We start from the raw sequence: 24,612 nt of genomic DNA, 5'->3' as shown, positions 1-24,612 counted from the left end.
AAGGGATTAGGTATATGTGTGGCTGAGAACATTTTTTATGGGAGGGGAAACCTTCATGGCACAAACCAAGCACTAACTGATAGATGTTAGGAAGAAGCTTCCCTTATGAGGAGCTAATTACATAATTGCTCATGATGGTTTTTTTGTTTTGTTTGGTTTTTTATTTTGCACCTTCATCTGAAGCATCTATTACTGGTGACTGTCAGAAACAGGATGCTGGACTAGAGGGTCCACTGATCTGATCCAGTCGGGCAATTCCTGTGTTCTTATGCCCCTTTGTTTCCATTATACTTAAATTACTTTGTAGAATTTAATCCCATGATTATAAATGTTGTTTCTCCCCCCCTCTGCTCCCCAAACAAACAAAAAGTGCAATATATGTGTTTTGAACATAGGGTTTTTTTAAATGAAATGTGTAAACTCACACGTAAACAAGAAATAAAAAAAAATATATCTGATTATATAAAAATATTGTATGTTGTTTCAAAATAGCTAACTAGCAGCAGATTTAAAATAAGTTATTGTTATAAAATATTTAGATATGAACAGGGGAACAGGAACCCTGTATCCTTTACTTCAGGGTTACATTTGGCTAAAGCTGTTTGATTTAATTTGTTTCATACTAAATGTTTTTATAAGAGGAAACAATGGTAGTGTAGTTTAATATTGATGAGCTTGATCTCCTGAGAATAATTGTATATGTACCTTCTCAAAATGCATACTGTTTGTTTTATATGGTAATTACACTAATGCATTGAATTTTGAGTGGGATAGTTAGTCTTTAAAAGTGTGTGCGCAATGGATCTTTTTGCTCTTTGCATACACCCCCATTTTTATTTTTAGAGAGATCCCCTTTTTAGAAAGAGGAATTATTTTTACAGTGTCTTTCAGGTACATAGCAGCTAATTATGTAAAGTACACATGGTACTGTGTAGCCTATTGCAGCAACATGTTTAAGAACTTTATAAATGATTAAACCAGCACATTTGTATTTCTGAGGATTACTAGTTTACTCCTCTGGATAATAACAGAGTAATTATGGTACCTTTCATTTAACTTTTCTCCTTCTTTTGCCAGGAACTTGAACTTTGAAGTCCTGAAATTGTAGCTATCTGATGACAAACTGACCTGTGATCTTCCCTGAGCTTACAATGCAGGCAATTCAAACAGTGGAAAAAGAAGTAACCCTTTTAAAAGAAACACTTTTCACAGAATCTTTTATAAAGAAAGAAGAACGTAGCAGATGCACAGTGAAAAAGCAACTGTGTCAAGAGCAGCCATTGGAAGGAGCTGTCTGCAGCTTTCAGTGCTGTACTGAGCATGTCCCAGTAGAACACAGTGCAAGCAGCATATTATGCAAAAAGGCAGCTCTAGCAGATGGGGGAGAGGCACAGCAAGCATTTGCTTCGCTTGCATCACCACTGCCTGACAACAAACCTGGATTGCAAGAGAGGATCTCGCCGACAGGCCCTGTGACTGAAATCCAGCAACATGGCTTGATTTCTGAAGGGGTTGGATTGCTAAAAATCATGGGGAACCAAGATGGGAAGCTAAAGAAAAATACAGGTGATGTATGTGAAGGAGGAGAGGATGCTGCTGGGCCCAAGGATACAGAAGGTACAAAGAAGGGAGCAGGGAACAAAAAGGGACTGGGGAAGCATGGTAAAGGAAGTGAATCTGGCAAAAAGAAGGGTAAGTCGGACTCTAGGGCCTCAGTGTTTTCAAATCTGAGGATCAGAAAAAATCTGTCCAAGGCGAAAGATGGGACCAGCAGTTCAAGGGAGGATGTTTTAGAAAGCCAGGCCTTGCATACAGGAGAGCTGGACAGTGCTCATTCAATTATTACCAAAACTCCAGATATAAGCATTTCTGCCGATGAAGGGGGTCTCTCGGACACAGATGCTGAGCATTTTGAAATTACAAATGAAACTCGCCCAGCTGCTGCAGAGGCACAGAATGGACAAAGGACCAGCTCTGGCTCCGATACGGATATATACAGTTTCCATTCAGCCACAGAACAAGAGGATTTGCTTTCTGATATCCAGCAAGCTATTAGACTGCAGCAGCAGCAGGGGGCAATTAACATTGGAACTGAGGAGCATGTCACCAAAACAATGGATCCACACATGGCTAATTCTCAAGCAGCCCCCTTAGATCTTGAACGGTTTCTTTCAGTGACTAGCAGTGACAAAGAGAGTAGCCCAGAAACTGAGCAGGCTGTCTCGGCAATATCTGAAATTACAGACAACATTCCAGTCAGTGAAATTGAAAGTGAACTGAAAGAAGAAGCATATGTAACAGTATATCCTGGTAACAATTTATTTGAAACACAAGAGCACAAGGGGTGGACTGCAGACCAGGAATACCCTGAGGCTGAAGTGAACACTGCAGCTAGTGAACTCAAGGATTACCCACATTTAAAAGCAGCCGTGACAGAAAATGGGTCTTGGATAGACAGTTCCATGTTCCATTTTCCATTCCCAGCAGCAGATTTGGAGACTAAAATTAGTGACGTTCAAGCTGTTGATTTCCCAGGTCCTGGAGGAGATGATGATTTTTCAGATGCAGGCCTTGATCATGCTGCTGAGAGTCAGGAAGGCAAATGTAGTTTATCAGCCAGCCAAGAGGCACTGGATAGTGTTTTTTCTACTGAAATGAAAAATGGCACTTTGTCGTCTGGGGAAATAGTGGGCAGTCCTCAGCTCGGTTCCCGGTGCTTTAAGCCCTACCTAATTAACCCATGTTACATCAAAACCACAACTAGGCAGCTGAGTTCTCCCAACCACTCACCTTCTCCTTCCCCATCCCAGAGCCCACTTTTTAAGAGAAGACGTGAGTCCTTCCACAGAAAAGAGAAGGCATCAACCAAGAAACAAAGGTCCGTCAGTTTGGCTGGTTATTTCAGTCGATCAGCGGACTGGACAGATGAGCTATCTGATCACAAATGTGAAATATCTAAAAAGGTCAGTTCTGCAGACTACTTGGAGTACAGGGGATCCAGGAAAAGATTGCAAGAGGAAAGAGTGCCTTTGACTCTCTCAAGAAAGTCCTCAGGGGTTCATGCTTCTACGGATACCTTTCCCAATGTCTTTACAGGTGAGTGACTTGTATTAAGTTTAATAAAGTAAGATTTTTCTCCCAAAAACTCAGAAATATGCATTTCAGTCCTGCAAAATAGCATGTACTAAGTTTAGATTCAGGTCCCGTCTGTGCAAATTAAGGCCCCAACCCTGGAAACACACATGCTTTTTATGCATGTGAGTGGTCCCATTGTAGCCAATGGGACTACACGCAGGGATATTGCTAAGCATGTGCATAAGTGTTTTTCAGGTTTGAGGGGGTTAATTTCCTGGCTCAGCATTTAATGCTTTACAATTTCCCCACAGGAAAGGGTATTAAATATATTGAAAATGTATAGTTGAAAACAGTTCCAAAAAGTTCGGTTACAGGTAAATCATCTTTGGATGTGTGGAACGTTCAGAAAAGAAACTTTCTATTGTGTGTGCTTCATATTGCAATGGTGCTTGCAAGTCCCAGTTGGGACTGGAATTCTGTTGTGCTGGGCATTGCACAAATATGGAGTAAAATGTGTGAGATGAGTATTGGGTCTCACAATATAGATTGATTGGTAAGCATTCACCTATTCAAAGTTTAAAACCCCTCCAAAACAGAGGATCCGTTGGTCCTACTTGATGTTAGATATGTTTACATATCTAACAGTCGCACTATTAGTTCCCCTTGCAAGGCGAGGAATGTGATACAAAATGGAAACAGGAGTTCAAATACAAAAGAGCAACATTGAAGAAAACAGACTTAAAAAGAAAAAGCTGATGATGGGAAAACTTGGTGATTTTGGCCTCTTTGCCACCCAGGTTACATTGTATAACTCATTCAGGTGTAATATATTTAGGAAAGCATTCTCTGAACTTGCTTGTTAGGCATCTTATAGCATTATATCAAGCAGCTTTAGAAATGCCTAGTTTAACATTTATTTTAAAACTGTATGCAGTGTGATTGGAATGATCGACTTTTACTGCCCCTTATTTTCCTCTCTGTTTCTGGTGTTCTCTGTGCGTGGATTTTTGGTTTTTTTGTGTTTTGTTTAAGGTGAGCCTTGCACAAACAGAGCAGGCCTGTGTTACATTTCTGGAGGTATATTGAAAATTAAGCAACATATGTATGTCTCTGATGTTTTGGAAAACTATGTAAGTTATAAGATACTGCAGTGCTACAAACAAAGTTTCAAACAAATATTCCTTTGTAAGATTAAGCCCATCGAACACACAAGCTAACACCAGGCTAGCTTTGGTAGGAGATGGAGGGCATATTGAATACATGATTTTGACTTCTACATCTTTGAGTGCTGTCTGCAAAAATGCAGTGAGTGCTCTTTTTAGTACCTTTATAAAGTGGTGGGTCTAATTTGCATTCTTAAAGGAACATTGTCGTGATTTAAAAAAAAATATATATATATATATATATATATAAGGAAATCATTTGTACCATCAACAAATCTGTTTATTTAATAAAAAGGTAACTAAAATATCTCCTTGTTTATACCCAAGATTTTAACCTTAAATTTTAATGATATATGACCATTTGTGCTCCTTCCTTACCCTTTGTACTTCACTCAGCTTGCACAGTGTAATGTGACTGAGTTTAATTTTTTTTTCTAGTCCTTTTCACTAGTGATTCTTGTACAATAGCACAGTACTCCTGGATTTGAGTTATTGAGATTAAAATATTACATATCAGTCATGATTTATTTTTGCAATTCAGTAAATACATTGATACTCTTAGGAGTAGGCTTGAACAAAAATCCTCCCATCTGAACTTTTGAATCAGAACCCAAATCTTCATCTGAACTCCAGGTCCCCATCTACATTAGACTGAATATATGCCCCATTTTCAAATTCGCCCTTTCCCTCCTATCGCCATCTAATTTTAAATCTCCCCAGATCTGAATTTTGCAGTTTGGAGCCATCTCTATTTTATACTGAAATTTTAAAATCCTTATCTAACAAATAATACATAAATACTTGCGCATACTTGTGTCTTAATAAAGCTTTATACTTTTAAAAAAATCCCAGAAACCTGTTCACTAATTTTCTCTGCCTCCTTTCCCCTTATGGTTTTGCTTTTGGAATAGATTTTAGTTGCGATAAAAACTCAAGAACTCTGATTTATTTTTAAGACCCTCTTTTCAATGGATAGCTTTTTGTTTTCTCCCTATTTCTCCAACAATATAAAGAGAGTAATCGTGACGGGACTAGTGTCCAATGCAGCAGTATCTCTGTCTGTCATAGAAATTACTGTGACCGTCATTTGCATGCATGTGCCAGCTGCCTTTGCAAGCAGAGGGTGATCATGCCTTTCATTTTATGCAGGATGGTTACGTTTAAAATAAGAAAACTAGAACTATTATTTATGCATACAGGAACTGGCTATTGTCCTTTTTATTGCCTGCAAATTGACAGAAAAATGTAAATAATAACAACTGGTGTAAAAGAAAATGGAAAATAAAGGGTAACATTAACTTTCCCTGTTCTCTTTTATTAGCAGAAAAGCTCCCTTTGCTTTGTACTAAAAATATTTCCACTGAGCAGCCTTCAGATCAACATTTAAAAAAGAAAAAGTAGCGCATTTTCCTCATGTTTTAAAAGTGTGCTTTTTAAAAAAAGTGCATATTTTATATACAGACCAATTTAACTGCAGTTGAGGGATAGGGATTACTAACTGGATTTTAAGCAAGCAATCTTTATGGTTTCTTTCGTCTCTGAAAACTAAAAATATCTTGTCTAGAGCACTAAATCCCATCTTGCTATGCAGCAGTTGCAGTCAATACATAATATCCTGCATTCTGTCTAGAATCGAGTCAAATATTCCACATCACTTCTGTTCCTGATTTTAATGACAGTAAAGTTGTGAGCACATGACTGGTCTAGTTTACAGTGCATTGTATTTCGGTTGTGTGCCCTGTGATTTATATAATGATCTATTTTGTTCTCTTTTAAGGCTGTTCTAACATATGACATAAATAATACTGAGCAGTTGAAAGAGTAATGCTAACCCGTTTCATATTCTATTACTGTAATTTTTTCCTAATTTTGATGTAATTTATTTAAGGAAAATTTCTTCGTATAATTTAGAAAGAAAAAGTTGTGGTCTGGTGTCAGCTATTTTAGGAAAATCATGTGCAATATAGGTTGCCAAGAAAGCTCTCCTAAGTTTGCATATTTCGTATAGTAATTAAAATCCTGATAAACCATAGTACCTGGTGTTTGATGAACTGACTTAGCATGCTGTGAGGACAAGTTTATACATCATTCTGAAATTAAGATAGTGGATCCACTTTTTAAACAGATAACTGAGTTTGAAATTGCAGCAACAGTAAGTCCTCGAGTCTAGATTTCATCATGGTATGCAATAGGAGCACCATTTTTCACTAGTGGTCCCCAGAGGACTAGAACAGTGCATGAATGGAAAGAATCAGATCCTGCACTCCCTGGATATGTTATTGAATTATTGTCCTGACATTAATAGAGCTTTTGTGGTAGACAAGTGGAATTGGTGCTCCTCAGCATTAGAATAATTGACATAGAGCTAATAATTTTGATGAAGGCCTTTTTTATTAACTGAATTTATCATAGCATTAACCTTAACAACTTAGATGGGAAAAGAGCTGGTGAAGCTTTATACTAAAAATCCTGCCTTTAGGGATTCACTCAGTCATTTCAAATGGTAACTAATTAATTTTGTCCAAAAAAGAAAAAAAAAGCCGTTGGCCTAGCTGCAATATACTTGTTAAATTGTATGAATCAGTTTGAACTATACGTGTATTTTTAAACGTTTGTTTTTGTACATCTCTCTTGAAGAATAATAATAATTAAAACCCCCTGAAGGCAATCACTTCTGTGAGCTTAAAGTCTGATTCTCCTTTACAGTTCTCTGGCAGTAAATGCAATGTCACTTATGCCCACTTTAAGATCTCTCTACACTGCCAGACTCCTGTAAAGGGACTTAGTGTAAATGAGAATTTGGCCCCGATTCCCTTGCTCCTTTGAAAGGTTTGCAAAATTTGATTGCTTCAGAAAGCTACTGAGCATGCATGCGCACACATGCGTGCAAACACACAGTTTTGTGGGTTTTTTTGCAAGGTGTTTTCTATTTCATATGACATCCCCAATGTGGACTTAAAAGTATCACACATTAGGAAAAATGTGTTTTATATCATTAGTGTTATTTCGGGCTCTAAAACCTACTGGTAAATTTTAAGTATTGTTTGTTAGCAAATGTGTCCTATATAAAGAAAAAGAAATGTAAAACCAACCAACTGTAGCTAAACTACCACGTGTTTGAAAATGGGCAGTGATGAAGCACAAGAAATAAATGCTAATATTGCACTAACATGCAGCCCTAATACTTTTGGGGGATTCTGGGATGTACAGTTCTCTTACAACTTCACTAATATAACAATCCCCAGGTAGTTCTAAGTTTCCTGGTCATTATTTGTCTGAATCTTCATTAGGACTGTAGGATTGAAATGACTCTGCAACGATATTTCTCACACCACTCCTTTCTGAGGAGCTAACCCTGAAACACAGCCTGATTTTTGGGCAAGCTAGAAATGAATGGTCCAGGCTGAGTGGTGATCTGTTTATTGGGAGGATAAAAAAAAGTGGTGGTGGGGAATTGGGATCAGAGTTACAATGGGGTGTGTTAAAACCAGGCCATTCTACTTGGATCTATGTATGTGTGAGACAATGTCTCTATTATACCCTTGGCGAATGGTAACTGGCTTGAACTAGTCCTTAAAGAAGATCACATGCTTGACTGCTTTAGTTCTTTTACGAGAGAAACTGAGTATTCAGATGTGAATAATTATATGAAATGACATTTACTGAATCTAATTTTGTTTTACTCTTAATCAAATATTGATACAAGAAATTTGACTATTTAATTTAGAGATTTTTTTTTTCTTAAAGGGATTGTTAATAATCTTTCTAGGGCTTTTGTGTGTAGGGTAAAGCCTACTTTATGAAGTAAAGCACTCAGCGCACACAAACACACACCAGTATTGATAAAACAGATAATCTGATGTGGGAAAGGGCTCCTGGGAATATTTCACACACTCTACGTTGTGGGCCAGATTCTAATCTTAACTGCAGTGGTGTAAAGCTGCCATAACTATTCAGCTTCTTGCATTGTACAATGGTGAAACTCGGCTCACAATTTGGCTCAATGTGTTCTGCACCAGCCCCCACCACTCTAACTTGAGCTCTGCCACCTCAGAAATAGAGCTGATTGTGAAAGCGGATAATAAATGTGCATAGGTATTACTCAGTGTTATTTCCCAGATTTTTGTTTTTACCTGGCAAATTTGGGAATCTAACTCTCTGGCATTTGGGTGGATTTTTAAAAAATAATTATTAGAAATTTATCCAAAATAATCCTCACAGATTTTAGCTTTAATTTCATTAACAAATATTTAGGCCACAAGTCCCGTTGAACAGAAGCAGCTAGTAAGTCTGTGGCTACAAGGAATGTTGGCTGTGTGTGTGTGAGAGAGAGTTTTAAGGGTGTCGGTGACTGTTTTATTAATGACCCACTGTAATTGAGAGAACATTGGAGTGGTACTTGGGGGCAATCCTTCCCTCCTCCTTGCCCTCATTAAAAAAATGCTCTCAGAGCCCCTGAGACTAAAGATTCAGCAGACTATCTCACTTACAGTTCCACATCACTCCAATGGTAATAGCATCAGGCCTCCAGTCAAAATTAAGAAAGGGCAGATACTCCTGGACTGGAGGTGAAGTAGTTGCAAACTCTCTTTTGGGAGTATTTTATGTGAGGTCTCTCTCTTTGGGCCTTTGTACACCTGATTCCAGCTCCAACACACAACTTTTTTTTTTGTGCTACACAGGGCGCTTCATCTAGGGAGTGAATTATCCTGCATGACACTGTGGAGTAGTCATTACCCCCCTGAGATGGAAGTAGTGAACAAGTGGTGTGTTCCTAGGGATACTTAAATGTTAGCTCTGCATGTCCTAGTATGAGGAGATTGGGCCCTTAAGGAAACTGAAATGGCTATTTTTCTTTTTCTTTTTTCTTTTAATGAGATCTCAAATAACTAAACCAAATGCGTAGGCTTACAAAAATATTCTACTGATTCAGCTAAGAGGCTATTTATCTGCCAAGATCTGAGTTCGGATGTTGAGTTTCTGAATTTGTCTTGCAAGTCACAATGACTTTTAGCTTAAGTATCTTTGCTCAGGTTGATGTATTTTATCTTATCAGTTCTGCAGTAGCCCCATAAGGTCTCAGTCAGGTTTGGGCCCCAGTTGTGCTGGTTCTTGTACAATAACTCAAGGAGATACAATCCCTTCTCTGAAAAACATTTGATTTTTATGAGCATGCTAGATGCATGCTCTGCACATGACCCTAGACTGTCAAGTGCTAGTTTTAACAGGAGCTGGACCTAGTGATTTTATCTTGATTCCTTTAGTGAATCATCCATTAACTTAAAGTAAAATGTAGACTTATTGACAATTTTTATAATCACACAGTGACAAACAATTTTGTATCTAAAGAAGTCATATGGCAATATGTCAACACTAAATTACATTAGAAAAACTGTCAACATGTGATATCTTGTAATTGATTTTTCTCAACTAAAGAACTGTTCAATCTTAATAGCACATGCTTTTCTAAGTATAGCATTTAGTAATTCTGTCTCTTCCCCCTGCATTTATATTCAAAGTTAGTGTTCTGAAAGAGCCATGAATCAGTCTTTATATTCAGATGGTCATTTGTGATGAATGTCCTCCATTCCGGGGTAGAAGCAAAACAAAGCACAACAGATAACAAGAAAATATTTGCAAGCCAGCTATTGAAATGTATATCCCTGTTTAATGAGGTTGTACAATTTGCTTCCTTCTCAGAACCTTGTTCAAGCAAGTTGTTCTCTCCCCACCCCTAACAATTTCTGTGCTGCTTCTTGATCCCAGAAGACACAGCTTTTACTGTCATTGAGCACTCCTTTCTTGGCAGTGAATAAAAAAGAGGCTTCAGTCCTCCGGTTTGAAGTAATTTTCCCAGACTGCCAGCTCTCTGCGTCTGGTCTGAGAAGTTGGATCTGGAAGTGTAACATTCTGAAGGAATTAATTACAGGAGGAAACTTTGATTCTGTGCCCTACTTGGTGCTGAAGTTTGGATATGTTAACTGCCTCTCAGCTTGTCCCCAAAAGAAACTTAATGGATAGAATACATTTACAGGGGAGGAGTTAGGTGGGAATGCAGTAGAGAGAGAGTTAATGCATCCTCTCCTAAACTTCCACACATAAGAAAAGATATTGCTGCAACCAGATAACCCGGTGCTACAGTAAAACAGATACATGAATACATTCCTATTTGCTAGTAACCATCTAGGAAGATCACATCTCACTAATTCACACTAAAAATAAGGAATACATTCATTAATTGTTTTCCTGGCATGAGACTAGCATCTTGTCTATGATGCATGTGTATGAATGTTGTTCTTACATCATTTTGCAAAAAATCGGTGAAAAATATAATATACATTGAGATAATTGAAGTAAATACTCAGTTATGTCAGTGTGCAAACTTTAAGGCCCCAATTCAGCAAATTAGGCATGTGGTTAAATACCTTATGAACTGGAGCTTAATAGTACATCTCCACAACCATTAGTTTTCTCAGTACTCTTTTTCTAGAAGAAAAACATTAACATTTCTTTCTTTTCAATCAAACAGCATAATCCTGGAGTGGAAATGTCCAACACATAAATAGTACATTTAAAAAATAGGTGAAAATGTTTTCACCTGTTTTCCACATAGCAGAAGCAGCAAAAAAATCCTTCAAAACTTTCCAGGAAGTCCTTAATGTGGTGCTCTCTCAGTCTGTAGCAGGTCTGGGAGATGTTTACTGCAACGGATGACATGTTTGGGGATTCTGAAGCCTAATAATAGCTCATTGGTACCTGATTTTTAAGTAACATAGATGCTGGCTAATTTGTGATAGTTAATGGGGGGAGGGTGTCAGGGATTTGTATAAACAAATGATCAAATAAACGGCAGAAATAGCAACACTGCTGCAAGGGCCCTGCATCAAGTTTTCTGCTGAATGCAGCAGTAACTTTTGTAACTGAAAGCTTGTTGTTATGTGCTGTAAGGGCCTTATTCTTCCATCCCTGTTTGTGTAAATACCTATTGACTATGCTAGGAAATCCCTTGTTGATCAAGGGTAATTCAGACCCCAAGATTGTGGAGAGAGCCCACAGACAATAACTAAAAATGTACTTTGGCATACTTTACAGCATGAGGTTGAAAACACTGGCTAGTCCATGTATATAAGCAATTAGGAAGTAGAGGGCATAGTAGGTGCATTAACAAATAAAAGTGTTAATATTTTCAAGATTTTTTTGTTGAAATTAAAAAAATAGATTGCATCAGAAATATTGTGTGTAAAGGCTACTGCGTAGGTGGCAAAATCCAGGGTTATGCCCTGTAAAAGACTGGCTTGCTGTATGTGTGAACAAGATGGCATCATTTGAAACCAGGCTATCTAAACTGAATAAGGATTTTGGCAAGTGCATAGATGTTGCGGCAGGGTGACTTGGGAGAGTTTTCAAACAATAATAAATATGGCTGAAAATGTAAATGTAAAATTGTACATCAAAAGGAGGCCATGAACATTCTTAAAGGACAAGCAATAGGGAGGAGTTATGCAAATTATGCAACTGTCCAATTTGCATATTTATGCATTGTTTCTTTGGTATATTTTTCTTTTCAGTTGAAAAATTGTTTTAATTTTCTCCTCCTGCTCCCTCATCACAGTATCAGTTTCTCTGCTTGTGATGGGCAGACTGTAAAAGTCAATAAAAAGAAAAACTTTTACTAGACATTTAGGTACCTTTGAGTCCCAGTGTAACTAAAGTATAAATACAGACTGGGAGAAACTCAGTCACTGAGGTGAAAGGTGGGGTGAAGGGAATGTGCTGTCTCAGCCAAGCCATGGAAAATGCCACGTTAACTCCATTAACAATGTCACAGACCTTGCAGGAGCCACAGGCAGGGGCAGCCCTGAGGTTCCTGCTTGCTTCATGGGGAGATTCTCTCTCTCTCCTTCTGTGTGGTCTGTTTCAGATCCACCAAACCCTCCCTGAGAGCTACAATCATAGAGGCTACATCCAGATGCTGCTCTGCTGCTGTTGTTGGTCCTGTCCTTGTCCCTTCAGCCCAGCTCCTTCTGTGTAAGTGTAACACGCTCACTTTTCAGGTCAGACAGGATGTTGGGGTGAGATGCTCTTCCTATATACTTTTAATCTTTGTGGTCTCTGGTAGGTCAAACCAACCACAGACTGGAACCACCCAGCAATGACCACGTGCACTAGGAGTGTTTGTGGGAACAGCATCCACCCAGCATCGAGTTTCAGCCCCTCGATTCACCAGGTGACTCTGTCTCCTGGGCTTCTGACTGGAAGACAGCAGGGAAATCAGGAGCTTTCTGAAAGTGAAGGGAAACGCAACAGGTATCTTCTATATCATCCCCTCACTCTTTCACTTAGAGAGGAAGAGATTTTTTTTTTCTTTCCTCAGTCTTTTCTTTCTTGAACTCCAGCTTCACAAGTACCACTGAATGGAGAATAAAGCTTCAATGGAATATATAACAACCAAGTGGTTGGGACTGGAACAAAACTTCCCCGTGATCATTGATTCCATAATTGTCCATTATCCGGTTTCTTGCACCTTTCTTGGAAGCATCAGGTCACTGTCACTGTCAGAGACAAGTCACTAGAGTAAATGGTCCCGACCATTTCTATTTTCCTATAATGTAATTGTACCTATCCTTTTCATAATGAAATAGCTTGTGAAAACCCAGATACTTTGGGATCCAGAATGTGAATATCATTTTGTATGATTTTTTTGGTTTGATTTGAGGTTGTTTTTCTTATTGTATTAATCATTATAGATATTAGACCTATCTAAGAAAGAACAAATTACTTCCCACACTCCAGTAAGTTTTGAGAAGGAATTTCAGAGCCAGGAATCAGAGAGCAATTAAAGGGAAGGAAGATGCCAATATTTGAAACTGAATGTTTTGCTTTGTGTATGAAATGGAACCTCAGTGACTTCTTTTCAGGTATAGTGAATGTTAAGGATCTGAGACCACAGCTCATTGTTTTGCAGATATTTCTTTTCCCATGCATCCACTGAGGAGAGTTACATGTGAATGAAAATGATCCACTGGTTCTATCGGTGATGGGGGGTGAGGGAGGAAAGAAGTATTTTTTTTGCTTGTACCAAGGAGAAAACAGTAATAAAAGTTATGAAAAGTGGTTTAACAATAAGGTTGAAACCTCAGGAAGATATGATTTTTAAAAAAAAAAATCAAAATGGGATATCCTCCAAGTAAATTGAAGATCTAATAAAACTGGCGTTAGTGTCCTGTATCAGACACTCCCTAAAATGAACCCGGGTGTAACTAGTTGATTTATGACTGTATAAAAACCTCAAGTTGGGGCTGCTTGTATAAATAAGAACCAGAGACTTGAAAAAGTATTTTCTGTTAGAGATGGACCCAGACATTTTGGAAATGGCAAATGAAGTGTGTAGCAATTTGGAATGGAGCAGTTTTACTATGTTGGGTTATAAAGACCAGCATTACAGTTTGTACTAACAAAAGAAACTGTCAGTAACGCCTTCCCAAGAAGCATCAGAATGACTTTAAAAAACTAGACTGATACAACTGTGGATTTCCGAACTGCTGTGAGAACTTGGCCAGGTTTCACACTAGAAATTACTACAGAGTAATAGTAAACGATTTGGCAAAATAAAATAGCTTGCTGAGAGGAACTAAGGACCTGGAAAATCCAACGTAAGAGTTGCCAGAGTGTGAGTGGTGCCTGTACTTTTAAAACCAGAGAAAATATTTTGTTCTTACATATTAAGTATGTATTAAATGATCACATAGTTAAAATGGGAACTGATCCTGGGACTCTTTTCTCTAATTTTGGAGTGTCTATGTGGAAAACCAATGTAACCTGGCTTGTGCTGTAAAAGGAGAGATCTAGCCTATTGTCGTCATGCTGTGCCTTGTTTCAACATGTACGGCTGAATTGGTCCCATGTGAATAAATGAAAGGTCTTGATGAGCCTATGGGGACCGGCAGGGGTAGGCATTTGTTTTTTAAGGGGGGAAAAAAAAAAGATACAGTACCTGAGTTTAATAATGACTGGTTGCAGCTGCTGTGCCCAAATATTGTACAGCCAGGTCACGGATAGTATTGGTTGAAAAAGAGTGGGTCTGGTTATTCAACACATTCTGTGGAGGTTTTTTGGAGTGTACAGCACCCTTTGTGTTCATTTTGAAATCACACACGTTTGCAGAGGCTGGCTTCTTCTCCATCGGGCTGGGAACCATGTGAGCAGTATCAATTTTAAACACAGTTTAAAGCCACTGTTAAAAGATGGTTTGGTTCTATACTGTGTTTGGACAAACCGTGCTGAAACAGATTTAAGTCATGTTGAAAACTAGCTCTGCTAACATGGTTCTTGGGCCTGTGCAGTTTAACTCCAGCTTGGATGTGGGCTGATATCCCATCCTGGAATCCATTACTTAACTTGACAATAGTTAGACTGCTGGTGTGCAGAGATGACTGCGTATCGTGTCTTATAATTAGAGTGGAAACTCTTTGGGGCAGGGACTGTCTTTTTGTTCTGTATTAGTAAAGTGCCTGACACAATGGGGTCCTGGTCCATGACTAGGGATGCTAAGTGCTATGGTAATAATATACTACTAATGCAGTTAATTGGGTGACAAACATTTACCAAAGAAATTCCTCTCAAGTTTACCAGTCAGTGGAGTTCAAACATTGAGTGTTAAGAATCCTTTTCCTTAACATCAAACTGACTGTATAATATGCTTCTCTGTATTTTAGTGTGCAGTGGACTATATGCTATATGGTTTAAGTGCAGTGAACTGTTATCTTAATTATATGCTTATTATAAGTTCCATTGAAAAACCTAGACTACCTTGAAATGACTAAATATTGGGGTAACTGTAAAAATGGGTGTGGTTTTTTTTCCATGTTGTATGTTTCAGCTCCTTTTTAGTCCTGTTTGATTGATAATTAAAGTGTCTACCTAATTTGTCTGCAGTAGCCCAATTACAGTGATGTTAAAAAAGAGTTTCAAGATCAAGTCTTATTACTCAGCCTCAAATGAAATGGTATGAGCCAAAAAGCCTGGAGTCAGACATGCTGGCGATAAGGTGAGAACATCCACCTACCCCCATCTCTACCTGTTTGTAGAAGTAGAGAGAACCTATTTGGAATGTTATGGTAGGACATGAATAAAACAACGAAGGAAAAAGTTGCCTTTTAATTTTGAAGCTTAGCATTGCCTTTAAGGCAGGCTATGGATACAGGTGTGTATTTGTTCTTATAGCCTGCAGTGCAATAACTGAGGAAGTTTTTGTAACTGGATGATCAGGGTATATCGGGTAGTACATTGATGACACCCCCCCCCCCCCCCCGGGTAGGGGTTTCAGATCCCTCTGAATTTAAGATTTTGATACAACTCACTATGCATTTAGTGGTGAGAGGGGAATTACAGTCTTCCATTTGTTATGTAATCAGATAATGTGTATAAACTTCGTCACATTACAGGAGTCAGGGCATGTGCAAAATGTTGTTTAGCATTAAGAACATATCTGTCAATGAAAATTCAATCTCTTGATCTCTTTAGACAAAAAATAACCTTGAGAGAAGAGTGAGAACTGGAACAATGTTTTAATCTAAATCAACAGAGGATTATTAGAAACTCTCTGGTGGGAAAGTGCAGTAGAATGAGTTCTCTAATCCTTGAATACTGTGTATAATCTCTCAATTCAATCCATAGGCAAATAAGAAACAAAATAAATTTGGCACATTTAAAATGCATGCTTACAAGCGTGGGTGTTTGTGCAGGAGTGGACACACAGACTCCAGTGTCTAACTGCTGTTTTGCACTTTTAAAATCTCCCCCCAGCTCTTATAAACGGTGAATGGAGATGGGCACCTAACTCCCCATTTGTGCTTTTGAAAATTGCTGCCTTAAATCTTTAATACTAACTAATACTGTATTTGGACTGGCTGATATAGATTAATTACAAAACTAGCAGATTTTTTTCTTCTTTGGTTTTTACTTCCTATTTTTTTGCCAAAACATTAATTAAAACATTAAGGCCCTGATCCTGCAAACAAATAAGCATGTAATTATTACATCTTTGTGAATTTAGGATTTACATTAAGCCTACGGGGGTTATTCACTCCCCTCCCTCTCAAATTAAGCCTGTGTCAGAGGCATACGGGTGTACAATTAAGCATTAAAAAATCAAGAGTGAAAGGTGATAGTGCACAATTAATTTTGCCTCCTTAGCATTTCAATGGATTACTACATTTGATATGTTTTAATTATGCATATATCTAAGGCTGAGCAAAAATTGCACTGAGGTATGTGAGCAATAGTATTTGTTTTCATTAGACCACTGCAATTGAATATCAAATTAATGACACAACATTCCTTTTATTTTTCTACCCATATGTGCAAAATTAGAGTGCTTATAAGTTTTATGCAGTATTTGTGTTTGTCAATAGAATCTTTCATTCTCCGCTTTCTTGATGGGGAAGCTGTTGCTGTATCTTCATAGTGCCACATAATCCAGGTGTTTCACCAGCGAATTTAGGTCAAGCATGCACAGACATTTGACTGTAATGAATATAAATGGTGGGTAGAGTATAAGCTTGGTTGTGGGAGGAGGGGGAATAAAGGTACAAATGATCTATGAAATAACATTGTTTCAAGGTGTTCAATTAATTGACTTAATCCTACTGGCTTTTTCAAATATTTTGGCAGATAAATATTTTGTAAAATGTCATGCAGGCTTCTTGCTGCCTTACTGATAGCATATTATTGCTTAGAAGTGTCCTAGGACAGATATAGTGTTGACTTCTTTAAGATTACTCATGAGAAAAAGTTACTCACTGGTATGATTAACAGTCGCACAACCCAGCGCAATAGTTTCTGATGCAAAATTCTGAGGAATTTGTGAAACAGAGGCTATTGAGAGAAGTAGGAATTTGAGACATAACTGAGAAAAACCCACTCTGCTTGTTTGTAAACTGCTTGAGAAAGATTCAGAGGGGTAGCCATGTTAGTCTGTATACAGCAAAAACAACGAGAGTTCTAAACTCTCTCACAGAACTCTCGTTGTTTTTGTTTGAGAAAGAGAGTGTCTCATTTGTACAGCATCTAACACAATAGGGCTCCAATCATCACACATTACTGAAATGCAAATAATAAATTAAAAAAAAAATCAGATTTAGCTGTGTTATGTCCATGTCCTTTGGATGTGGTAAAAAGGAACCCTTTATTCTTCTACAACTATAATCTTTGGAAAATAGCATGTCAGGGTAACAATGGAGTCAAGAAAATCCTTAAGGCTGGTTTTACTATTTTTGCCCTTATTTCACTCCTCGCCCCACTTCATTTATAACGCTTCAATATCCTGGAGTGGAACCCATTAAATACCACAGTAATAGTTATAAATGGAAGTCCAAATAAATTCCATTGCAGAACCCTATGAGCCAATTAAATTAGGAAATGAGAAAAGAGTAGACTGAAGGCTGGTTTGATATACACTGCAAGCCCTGAAAATAACAACATGAAAAGAATACACCTAGAACTTATGCCTTGTTCTTGGGTCTGGCGAAGACCCTGATTCTGCAGCATGTAGTAAAGAAGACTTCGGCGTACTATGCAGAGATCCATTTCAGTTGCAGGATCGAGGCCATAGTTTATAAAATGAGCATGCTTTGCATATTGTTCAGGAAAACCAAGATGAAGCAGTGTTGGGAGAGAAGTGAAGGCAACTGTTGTAGCTAACACTTTCCAACTAAATGACCATAGTGTTGCATGCTGGTGGATAGGGCTTTTTAGTTTAGTTTAGTTTATTTAATATGCAATAAAAAAGGAAGGCTTAATTAGGTTCCAACTGCAGAATTAAATAAATGTGTCTGATGAATAGAGGGGGGGGTGAGATTTTTTTTCAGCCAAATCTTTTTGGCTGAAAAATGCTGATTCAAAATATATATCTTATTTGTGTCAATTTTGCTGAATTGTTTTGGTGGGTTTTTTTTTTTTTTTTTAAGTTTCAGGCCTTTTAAAAACATTTTGTATAGACTTTTTATTTGAAAATGTTGAAACTTCAGACTTTATTAAAAATATTTTTAAAGGTTCAAACAAAACAATGCTTTGTTCAATCCAAAAATAACATTTTGTTTTAAACTTCTTGGAACTGCCAGCGAACCAAAAAAATAAGTTATTCACACAGGTTAAATAGTGAATGACTTCCCCCCTCTTCTCATAGCCTGTTTATAGTTATTACAGGTACTTTGAAAATGTCCTTAATCATCATATCATTCTTCTTCCCCTTCCCTTCACTGGCATTCTGCACTGGAATGCCAGTGTGTAATCTTTCCAGTATCCAGTAATTCACTCTGACATTTCTCCTCCCCTTCTTTCAACTTCAGCTGCTAAGCGAGCAGGATTTAAATGCACTGTGGCTTGGCTCTCACTTGATTAATTAATATGCTTGCTTCTATGAGGGGAGTGTGAAGAGGGGCTAGAATGGAGGAGAGATGTTAATCTGCCTATTTACTTATGGAAAAGACCTATATATAAATTAATGGGAATTAAATGTGGTTCTATAGACAGTTAAAAGTACCTTTTTGTTGAGAAGTTTTAGCACCTTCATGCTTTGTAGCAAGGACTTGAAATTTGGTAAGCGAGTTGCCCTAGTAATCAGGGATGTACCTCTTGCTGACCCCTTGAAAATACAGTATGCCCAAATTTGTCTAAATGTGCATGTGCTCAGTAGAGACTTAGCTTGACAGCTAAATTCTCGGAAGCTTCCCACTGCCCTGGGTATGCTCCAGCCATCATGGCTCCTAACTGCTGACTGGACTGCACATGCCCTATCCCCAGAGAGTGACTGAGCACATTCCAGCCCAAGGCAGTATGGCCAAACTAGGGGTATGTCTATAATTAATTTGAAATCGACTTTCACCCGCTGAATTTTAGAAGTCGCAGGCATGTGATCACACCACACTCATTGCATCGGGGGATTGTGTTCCCACTCGCCACACTTGAGTTGACAATCAAAGCAGTGCGCCATGGGTAGCTATCCCACAGTGCAACTAGCCACAGTGCCTTTTGGGAAGGTTGTCGTCCTCCCATGATGCAACATTCTCCCTCTCCCTCCCTTCTTGTCCCAAACAAACAGACTAACGCTTTTTCGTGCCATTTTTCTTAAACCCTCCGGTCTCTGCCGCATGCACGCCATTGATGGAGAGGCATGGTGCCCGCTCAACTCTGCACTATCATTGTGAGCATCACAAACACTTCACGTCTTATCCTGAAGTATTTTCAAGGCCGAGACAGGAGTCGCAGTGCTGAAAATTGTGATGTTACTCAAGACACCCTGCTACAAGCCATAGAATGAAGCAATTCCCGTTTGCTGCTGGCTGTCATGCACCATCTGCGGTCTGTGGAGCGCTGCTTCTGGTCCTGAGAAACAAGCACAGATTGGTGGGATCACATCGTTATGAAGGCGTAGGATGATAAGCAGTGGCTGCAGAACTTCCTTATGCGAAAGGCCACTTTCTTTGAACTCTGCACTGAGTTGTCCCCAGCCCTGAAACGCATGAAAACTCACTTGAGACTGGCTGTGACAGTGTAGAAGCAAATGGCCATCGCTCTGTGGAAGCTAGCAATGCCAGACTGCTACCGGTCAGTTGGGAATCAATTGGGAGTTGGTAAATCCACCGTGGGAGCTGCTGTGATGCAAGTGTGCTGGGCCATTAATAGACTTCTGCTAAGAAGTTTGGGAAATATGCAGGACAAAGTGGATGGGTTTGCCACATTGGGGTTCCCAAACTGTGGCAGGGTGATAGATGGCACACACATCCCTATCTTAGCACTGGACCATCTAGCAACAGAGTACATTAATCGAAAGGAATACTTTTCAATGGTGTGCAGGCCCTTGTGGATCACAAGGGATGCTTCACCGACATCAATGTGGGGTGGTCTGGAAAAGTGCAAAGAGGAAAGCCTCTTTAGGAACTCAGGTCTCTCTTCCCTGACTAAAAAATAAATGTTGGCAATGTTGAAATGCCAATAGTGATCCTTGCAGACCCAGCATACCCATTGCTCACCTGGCTGATGAAGCCCTACACCAGGCACCTGGACAGCAAGAGGAAGAGGTTCAATAATAGGCTCAGCAAGTGCAGAATGGTCGTGGAATGTGCATTTGGTCATTCAAACGCACACTGGTGCAGTTTACTCACTTGGCTAGACCTCAGTGAAAAAAACATCCCAGAACTTATCTCTGTATGCAGTGTGCTCCATGATGTCTGTGAGACAAAGGGGGAGAAGTTCCTGTTGGGTTGGGTTGTGAAGGCAGATAGGCTGGCTGCCAATTTTGAGCAGCCAGACAACAGTCAGCAGTGCAATGCTGAGAGCCAACCGCGGAGTGCTGCGCCTCAGGGAAGCCTTGAAAAATTGGTTTTGCAGTGAGAGCTAATGTTTCTGAAAAATCTGTGTTCTGTCTTGCCTGCCCATTCCCCAGCACCGCAGCATTGTGCTAACCACCACCCCCCCCCCCCCCGGCGATAATCCCTGCAGTCTCAATATAGAAAGAGTAATGATTTTTAAAGCAGTAAAGTTTTATTGTTGGTCGTTGGCAGTGAAGGAAAAGGAAGTTAATTCAACACTTCGCATGCATTGTAATGGGGCTGTGAGGGGGGACAGAGCAAATTTTCACTGTGCAAACAGCAAACAACACTTTCCCATTTCTTAAAGAGGCCGGCGCCTCTTTCTGCTCCCCTCATCCAGTGTGGAATGGAGCACATACTGCACCCTGCTCAACCTCCTCCTAAATCGCTTGGGGGGGGGCTAGGAAACACTGTATGAATTGAGAGCTTTGCTGTGGCTGCAGAGGGAGTCTATCCTGCTGTTGCTCTTCTTGAAGCTCAACCAAATGCCTCAACATGTCCAACTGATCCCTCATTATGTGCAGCATCTCATCCTGCATTGCATACTCACATTCTTGGGTCGCCTTCCTGTTCTGCATGTCCATGTTTATTTTCTCTGATAATGAAATCCTCCAGGCTCTTAACTCTGTCTCAGCAGCCGCAGAGGTGTTCATTATCTCGGTGAACATGTCATCCCGAGGCTTTTTTTTCCGGCTTCTAATCTGCGACAGACGGTCAGCAGGAATAGTAGATGCTTAGCTGAAGGCTGCACTGTCCACTGAAAAGCAAGCAAAGCACAAGATATCCATTGTTAGCTGGCCTCATGGGTGAAAAGTAATGTTACAATGTAAAAATAACTCCCCTTTATATTCCCCAGGAAACGGCAGACCCACATACCAATCTCTACCTATTGCAGGGGTCGTAGTGCCGTTCCAGCAATGGTAAGTAAGGGACTGGTGCATCCATTTCAGGGAAATCCCCGTAGTGAATGCTGCAGAAGTCCATAGTTCCCCAACCACCAGGAATGTTGCGTCCCCCTGACCCTCCCAAAAATGTTTTTTTGAGGAGGTGGTACAGATAGTTTGGGGGGATGGTGGTGAAATTCCCCCAGTCAAAACCATTTGTGGGCACCTGTCTCACGACTCCTAAGACCCATCACAGTCACGTGCTATCTTGTAACTTGTGGTTTATGTACCCCAAAAAACCTCCCATGACAGAGGGAAAAAAAACCCTGATTGTATGGAGCGGGTACTGCAAATTTGTGCCATCTTCCCTAGGTGACTATGAGTGATATCCGTTTCCTGAGGCAGAAAGGGAGGATTTACTTCAGGCATCTGGGTACAGGCCAGGCCCTTATGCTGCTGTGCTGTGTTCCGTCATGATGCCTGCATTCCGTCGACCTACCTTTGCAGTGTAGACCAGGTCAGAGGGTTTCCTGCAATTGCTTTTCCTATTTGCCAGCAGCTATTGCAACACCAGAATTGAAAGCAGAATACTCTTCGTTGACATTCAGGCAGCAAGGAGGTGGAAGAAGCAAAGTGATAAATGCAGAGGGTTGAGGAATATGGGAGGAGATATGCAGGAGTAAGAGCCAGGAGGGGAGGACACAGAAATTAAGCGTGTGGGGAGGAGGAGATAGGAACAAAGGGGAAACAAGGTAAAAGAATTTAGGAAGGGAGAGCAAAGGACAGGGATGGGTAAGAGCTGCAGGACTACAACAGGGTAGGAAATGGGGTGGGAGCTGTGGAAATGGGAATAAGAGCAGAATAGGACAACGAGCAGCTTGAGAGATGGGGACAGGCAGGAAAGATCTGTAACCATCTGGACACGCACTTCTCTGGAGACTGGACCTGAACCTATGATAGTTAAGTCTCACAAATCCTTTGCTGTCTAACAAATTAGGTGACTCTTAAAGGGGAAAAACAGTATTTGATCATGTAATTAAAGACTGTATTGCTACACAGAAAACCTCAATTCTGACATGTCCTGACTTTTGAGTACTTGACTTTGCAACCTTAATCATAGTTTTTAATGTGTGGGGTTTGGTTTTGGTTGGTTATTTTTGGATGCATAGAAATATATGTTCTCTATTTAAATGCTATATGATGAATCAAACACTGTAGTAAGGTTACTTCCTATTACGTTCTGTAGGATTTTTCCATAAGGGTTTCTAAAAGAAAATGTAATGTAAGAAATGTTTCCCCAGTGAAAGGCTAAGCATGATGTGCTCTTGGTTTCAAAACTTCCAAATGATTTTGATTGCTGTGTGAACATTTCTAGCCTTACTAGTAGAAGTGAAAATAGACTGGGAACAAAGATGACGCAATTATAGTTTTTAAAGAAGTTAAGCAGTAAACTTAGTGTGATCCAGTGAACCGCTACAGGCTTCAGGAATTGCAATATACTGAAATAGCTCCTCACTCTGTTGCTATAAAAAGTCTGTCTGAAGCTGCTAAGTACTGAAGGCTTCTATAGTAGCCATGGAAATGTAGTGTATTAGCAGTGAAATTTGGGTCAGAGACGCAAAACGATCTTTGGAGTTTGGGCTGCTTAAGTCAGGTATTCTAAAAGCCTGATTTCCCCTCCCCTTTCCACCTCTTTCCTTTCCCCCCGCCACACTGAGCACAATTTATATCCATTAACTGCTCAGTCCCTCTTACAAATCCAGTCCTAAGTGTTTAGGAACAGCTTGTTTAGAAACACATCCATACTTGTAAATAATATGATTTACAGCCACATTTACCATGGTTAGAAACTATTTTATAAACTTCCTCCCACCCCCCCCCCCCACCCCGCCCCAATTACAGTGTTGCCAGCTTTCATTTTATTGCAAGTCTCATGAATTTGGCATGTGTGGGGTTGGCAATACTCAACTAATCAGACTGGACAAGGAAACTGAGTCAGACTGTGTGATCCTTGTGGCAGGGACTGTTTGTGTCTCATGAGTGGTGGTGACTGGTGAGCATGTTGCCAGTGTTTAAATAAACTAATAGGAGGTGGTGGAATCTCCATCTTTAGAGATTTTTAAGCTGCAGCTTGACAAAGCCCTGGCTGGGATGATTTAGCTGAGGTTAGTCCTGCTTTGAGCAGGGGGTTGGACTAGATGACCTCCTGAGGTCCCTTCCAACTCTATGATTCTATGATTTTAATAATAAGAGTAGAGACCCTTTGTCGTAAAACTGTTACCAAGCATGATTCTGGCAATGCTGTTCTTGACAAGGCTAGCCGTGGTACAGCAGGAAGTGAAACAGAAGCATGGGAGAGTGGAAGAAGATGATGATGACAGGGAGCGGCAGAAGATGACTGAATGGAGAGCAGCATGAAATTTAGCAGGCCCAGACAAAGACCTGAGCAGAATGGTGGCAGCAGAACAGCTCACACACTTAAGAAAAGAATCAGAATCAGATTCACGTTTCTTGATCCTAAAAGAAAAAAGTTATTTTAATTAGGAGACTATTGAAATCACGGAGAAATCACACATTTTTTACAGGTTGCTCCTGGCATAAATAGCAAATTTTGTGGATGTGTTCGTACAGTGTATATATGATAAGTATTGTACTGTACTACTGTTGCGTTTGTAAGTCACCTTGGATAAGGGAGTCTGCTAAATCTGGTGTTCTCAAACTTTTTTTGCTGGGACTTCCTTTGAAAATATTTCAGGCTGTGACAACTTCCCACAAAAAAGTGATGACCGCCTCCTGGACCATGCCACCCTTACTTCTGTGCGACTGCTGGCAGCGATGCTGCCTTCAGAGCTGAGTGCCCATCCAGCCAATGCTTCTCTCTGCATCATCATCAGCAGCGCAGAAGTAAGGGTGGCCAGAGAGGTGCATATCCTGGTGGTCTATAGATCTTTCCTGCCTGTCCCCGTCCCTCAAGTCACTCCCTGTCCTTTTCTGCTCTTATTCTCATTTCCGCAGCTCCCATCCCATTTCATACCCTGTTGCAGTCCTGCAGCTCTTGCCCATCCCTGTCCCCCTGGGGAAAGGAGAAGGTTGTCACTTTTCCGGGGGCATTGTCACAGC

At 39.8% G+C, this 24,612-nt stretch overlaps 1 protein-coding gene across 4 annotated transcripts in view; it reads left to right on the top strand.

The window, feature by feature from the left end:
• Positions 1 to 24,612, top strand: part of FMN2 (formin 2) — a 227,799-nt gene that overhangs the window by 5,442 nt on the left and 197,745 nt on the right. For all 4 annotated transcript variants that reach the window (XM_067535849.1, XM_067535852.1, XM_067535851.1 and 1 more), the window contains exon 2: positions 1,078 to 3,096. In XM_067535849.1, coding sequence (XP_067391950.1) covers positions 1,152 to 3,096 — 1,945 coding nt within the window. In that variant the 5' untranslated portion in view covers positions 1,078 to 1,151. The remainder of the gene's footprint in view (positions 1 to 1,077; positions 3,097 to 24,612) is intronic.

This window comes from Emydura macquarii, unplaced genomic scaffold, assembly GCF_026122565.2.
Source record: "Emydura macquarii macquarii isolate MOO-44397 ecotype Brisbane River unplaced genomic scaffold, CSIRO-AGI_Emac_v2 contig_3517, whole genome shotgun sequence".
NCBI lineage: Eukaryota > Metazoa > Chordata > Testudines > Chelidae > Emydura > Emydura macquarii.
The sequence above is the reverse complement of the archived record's forward strand: the minus strand, read 5'-3'. Positions and strand labels throughout refer to the sequence as shown.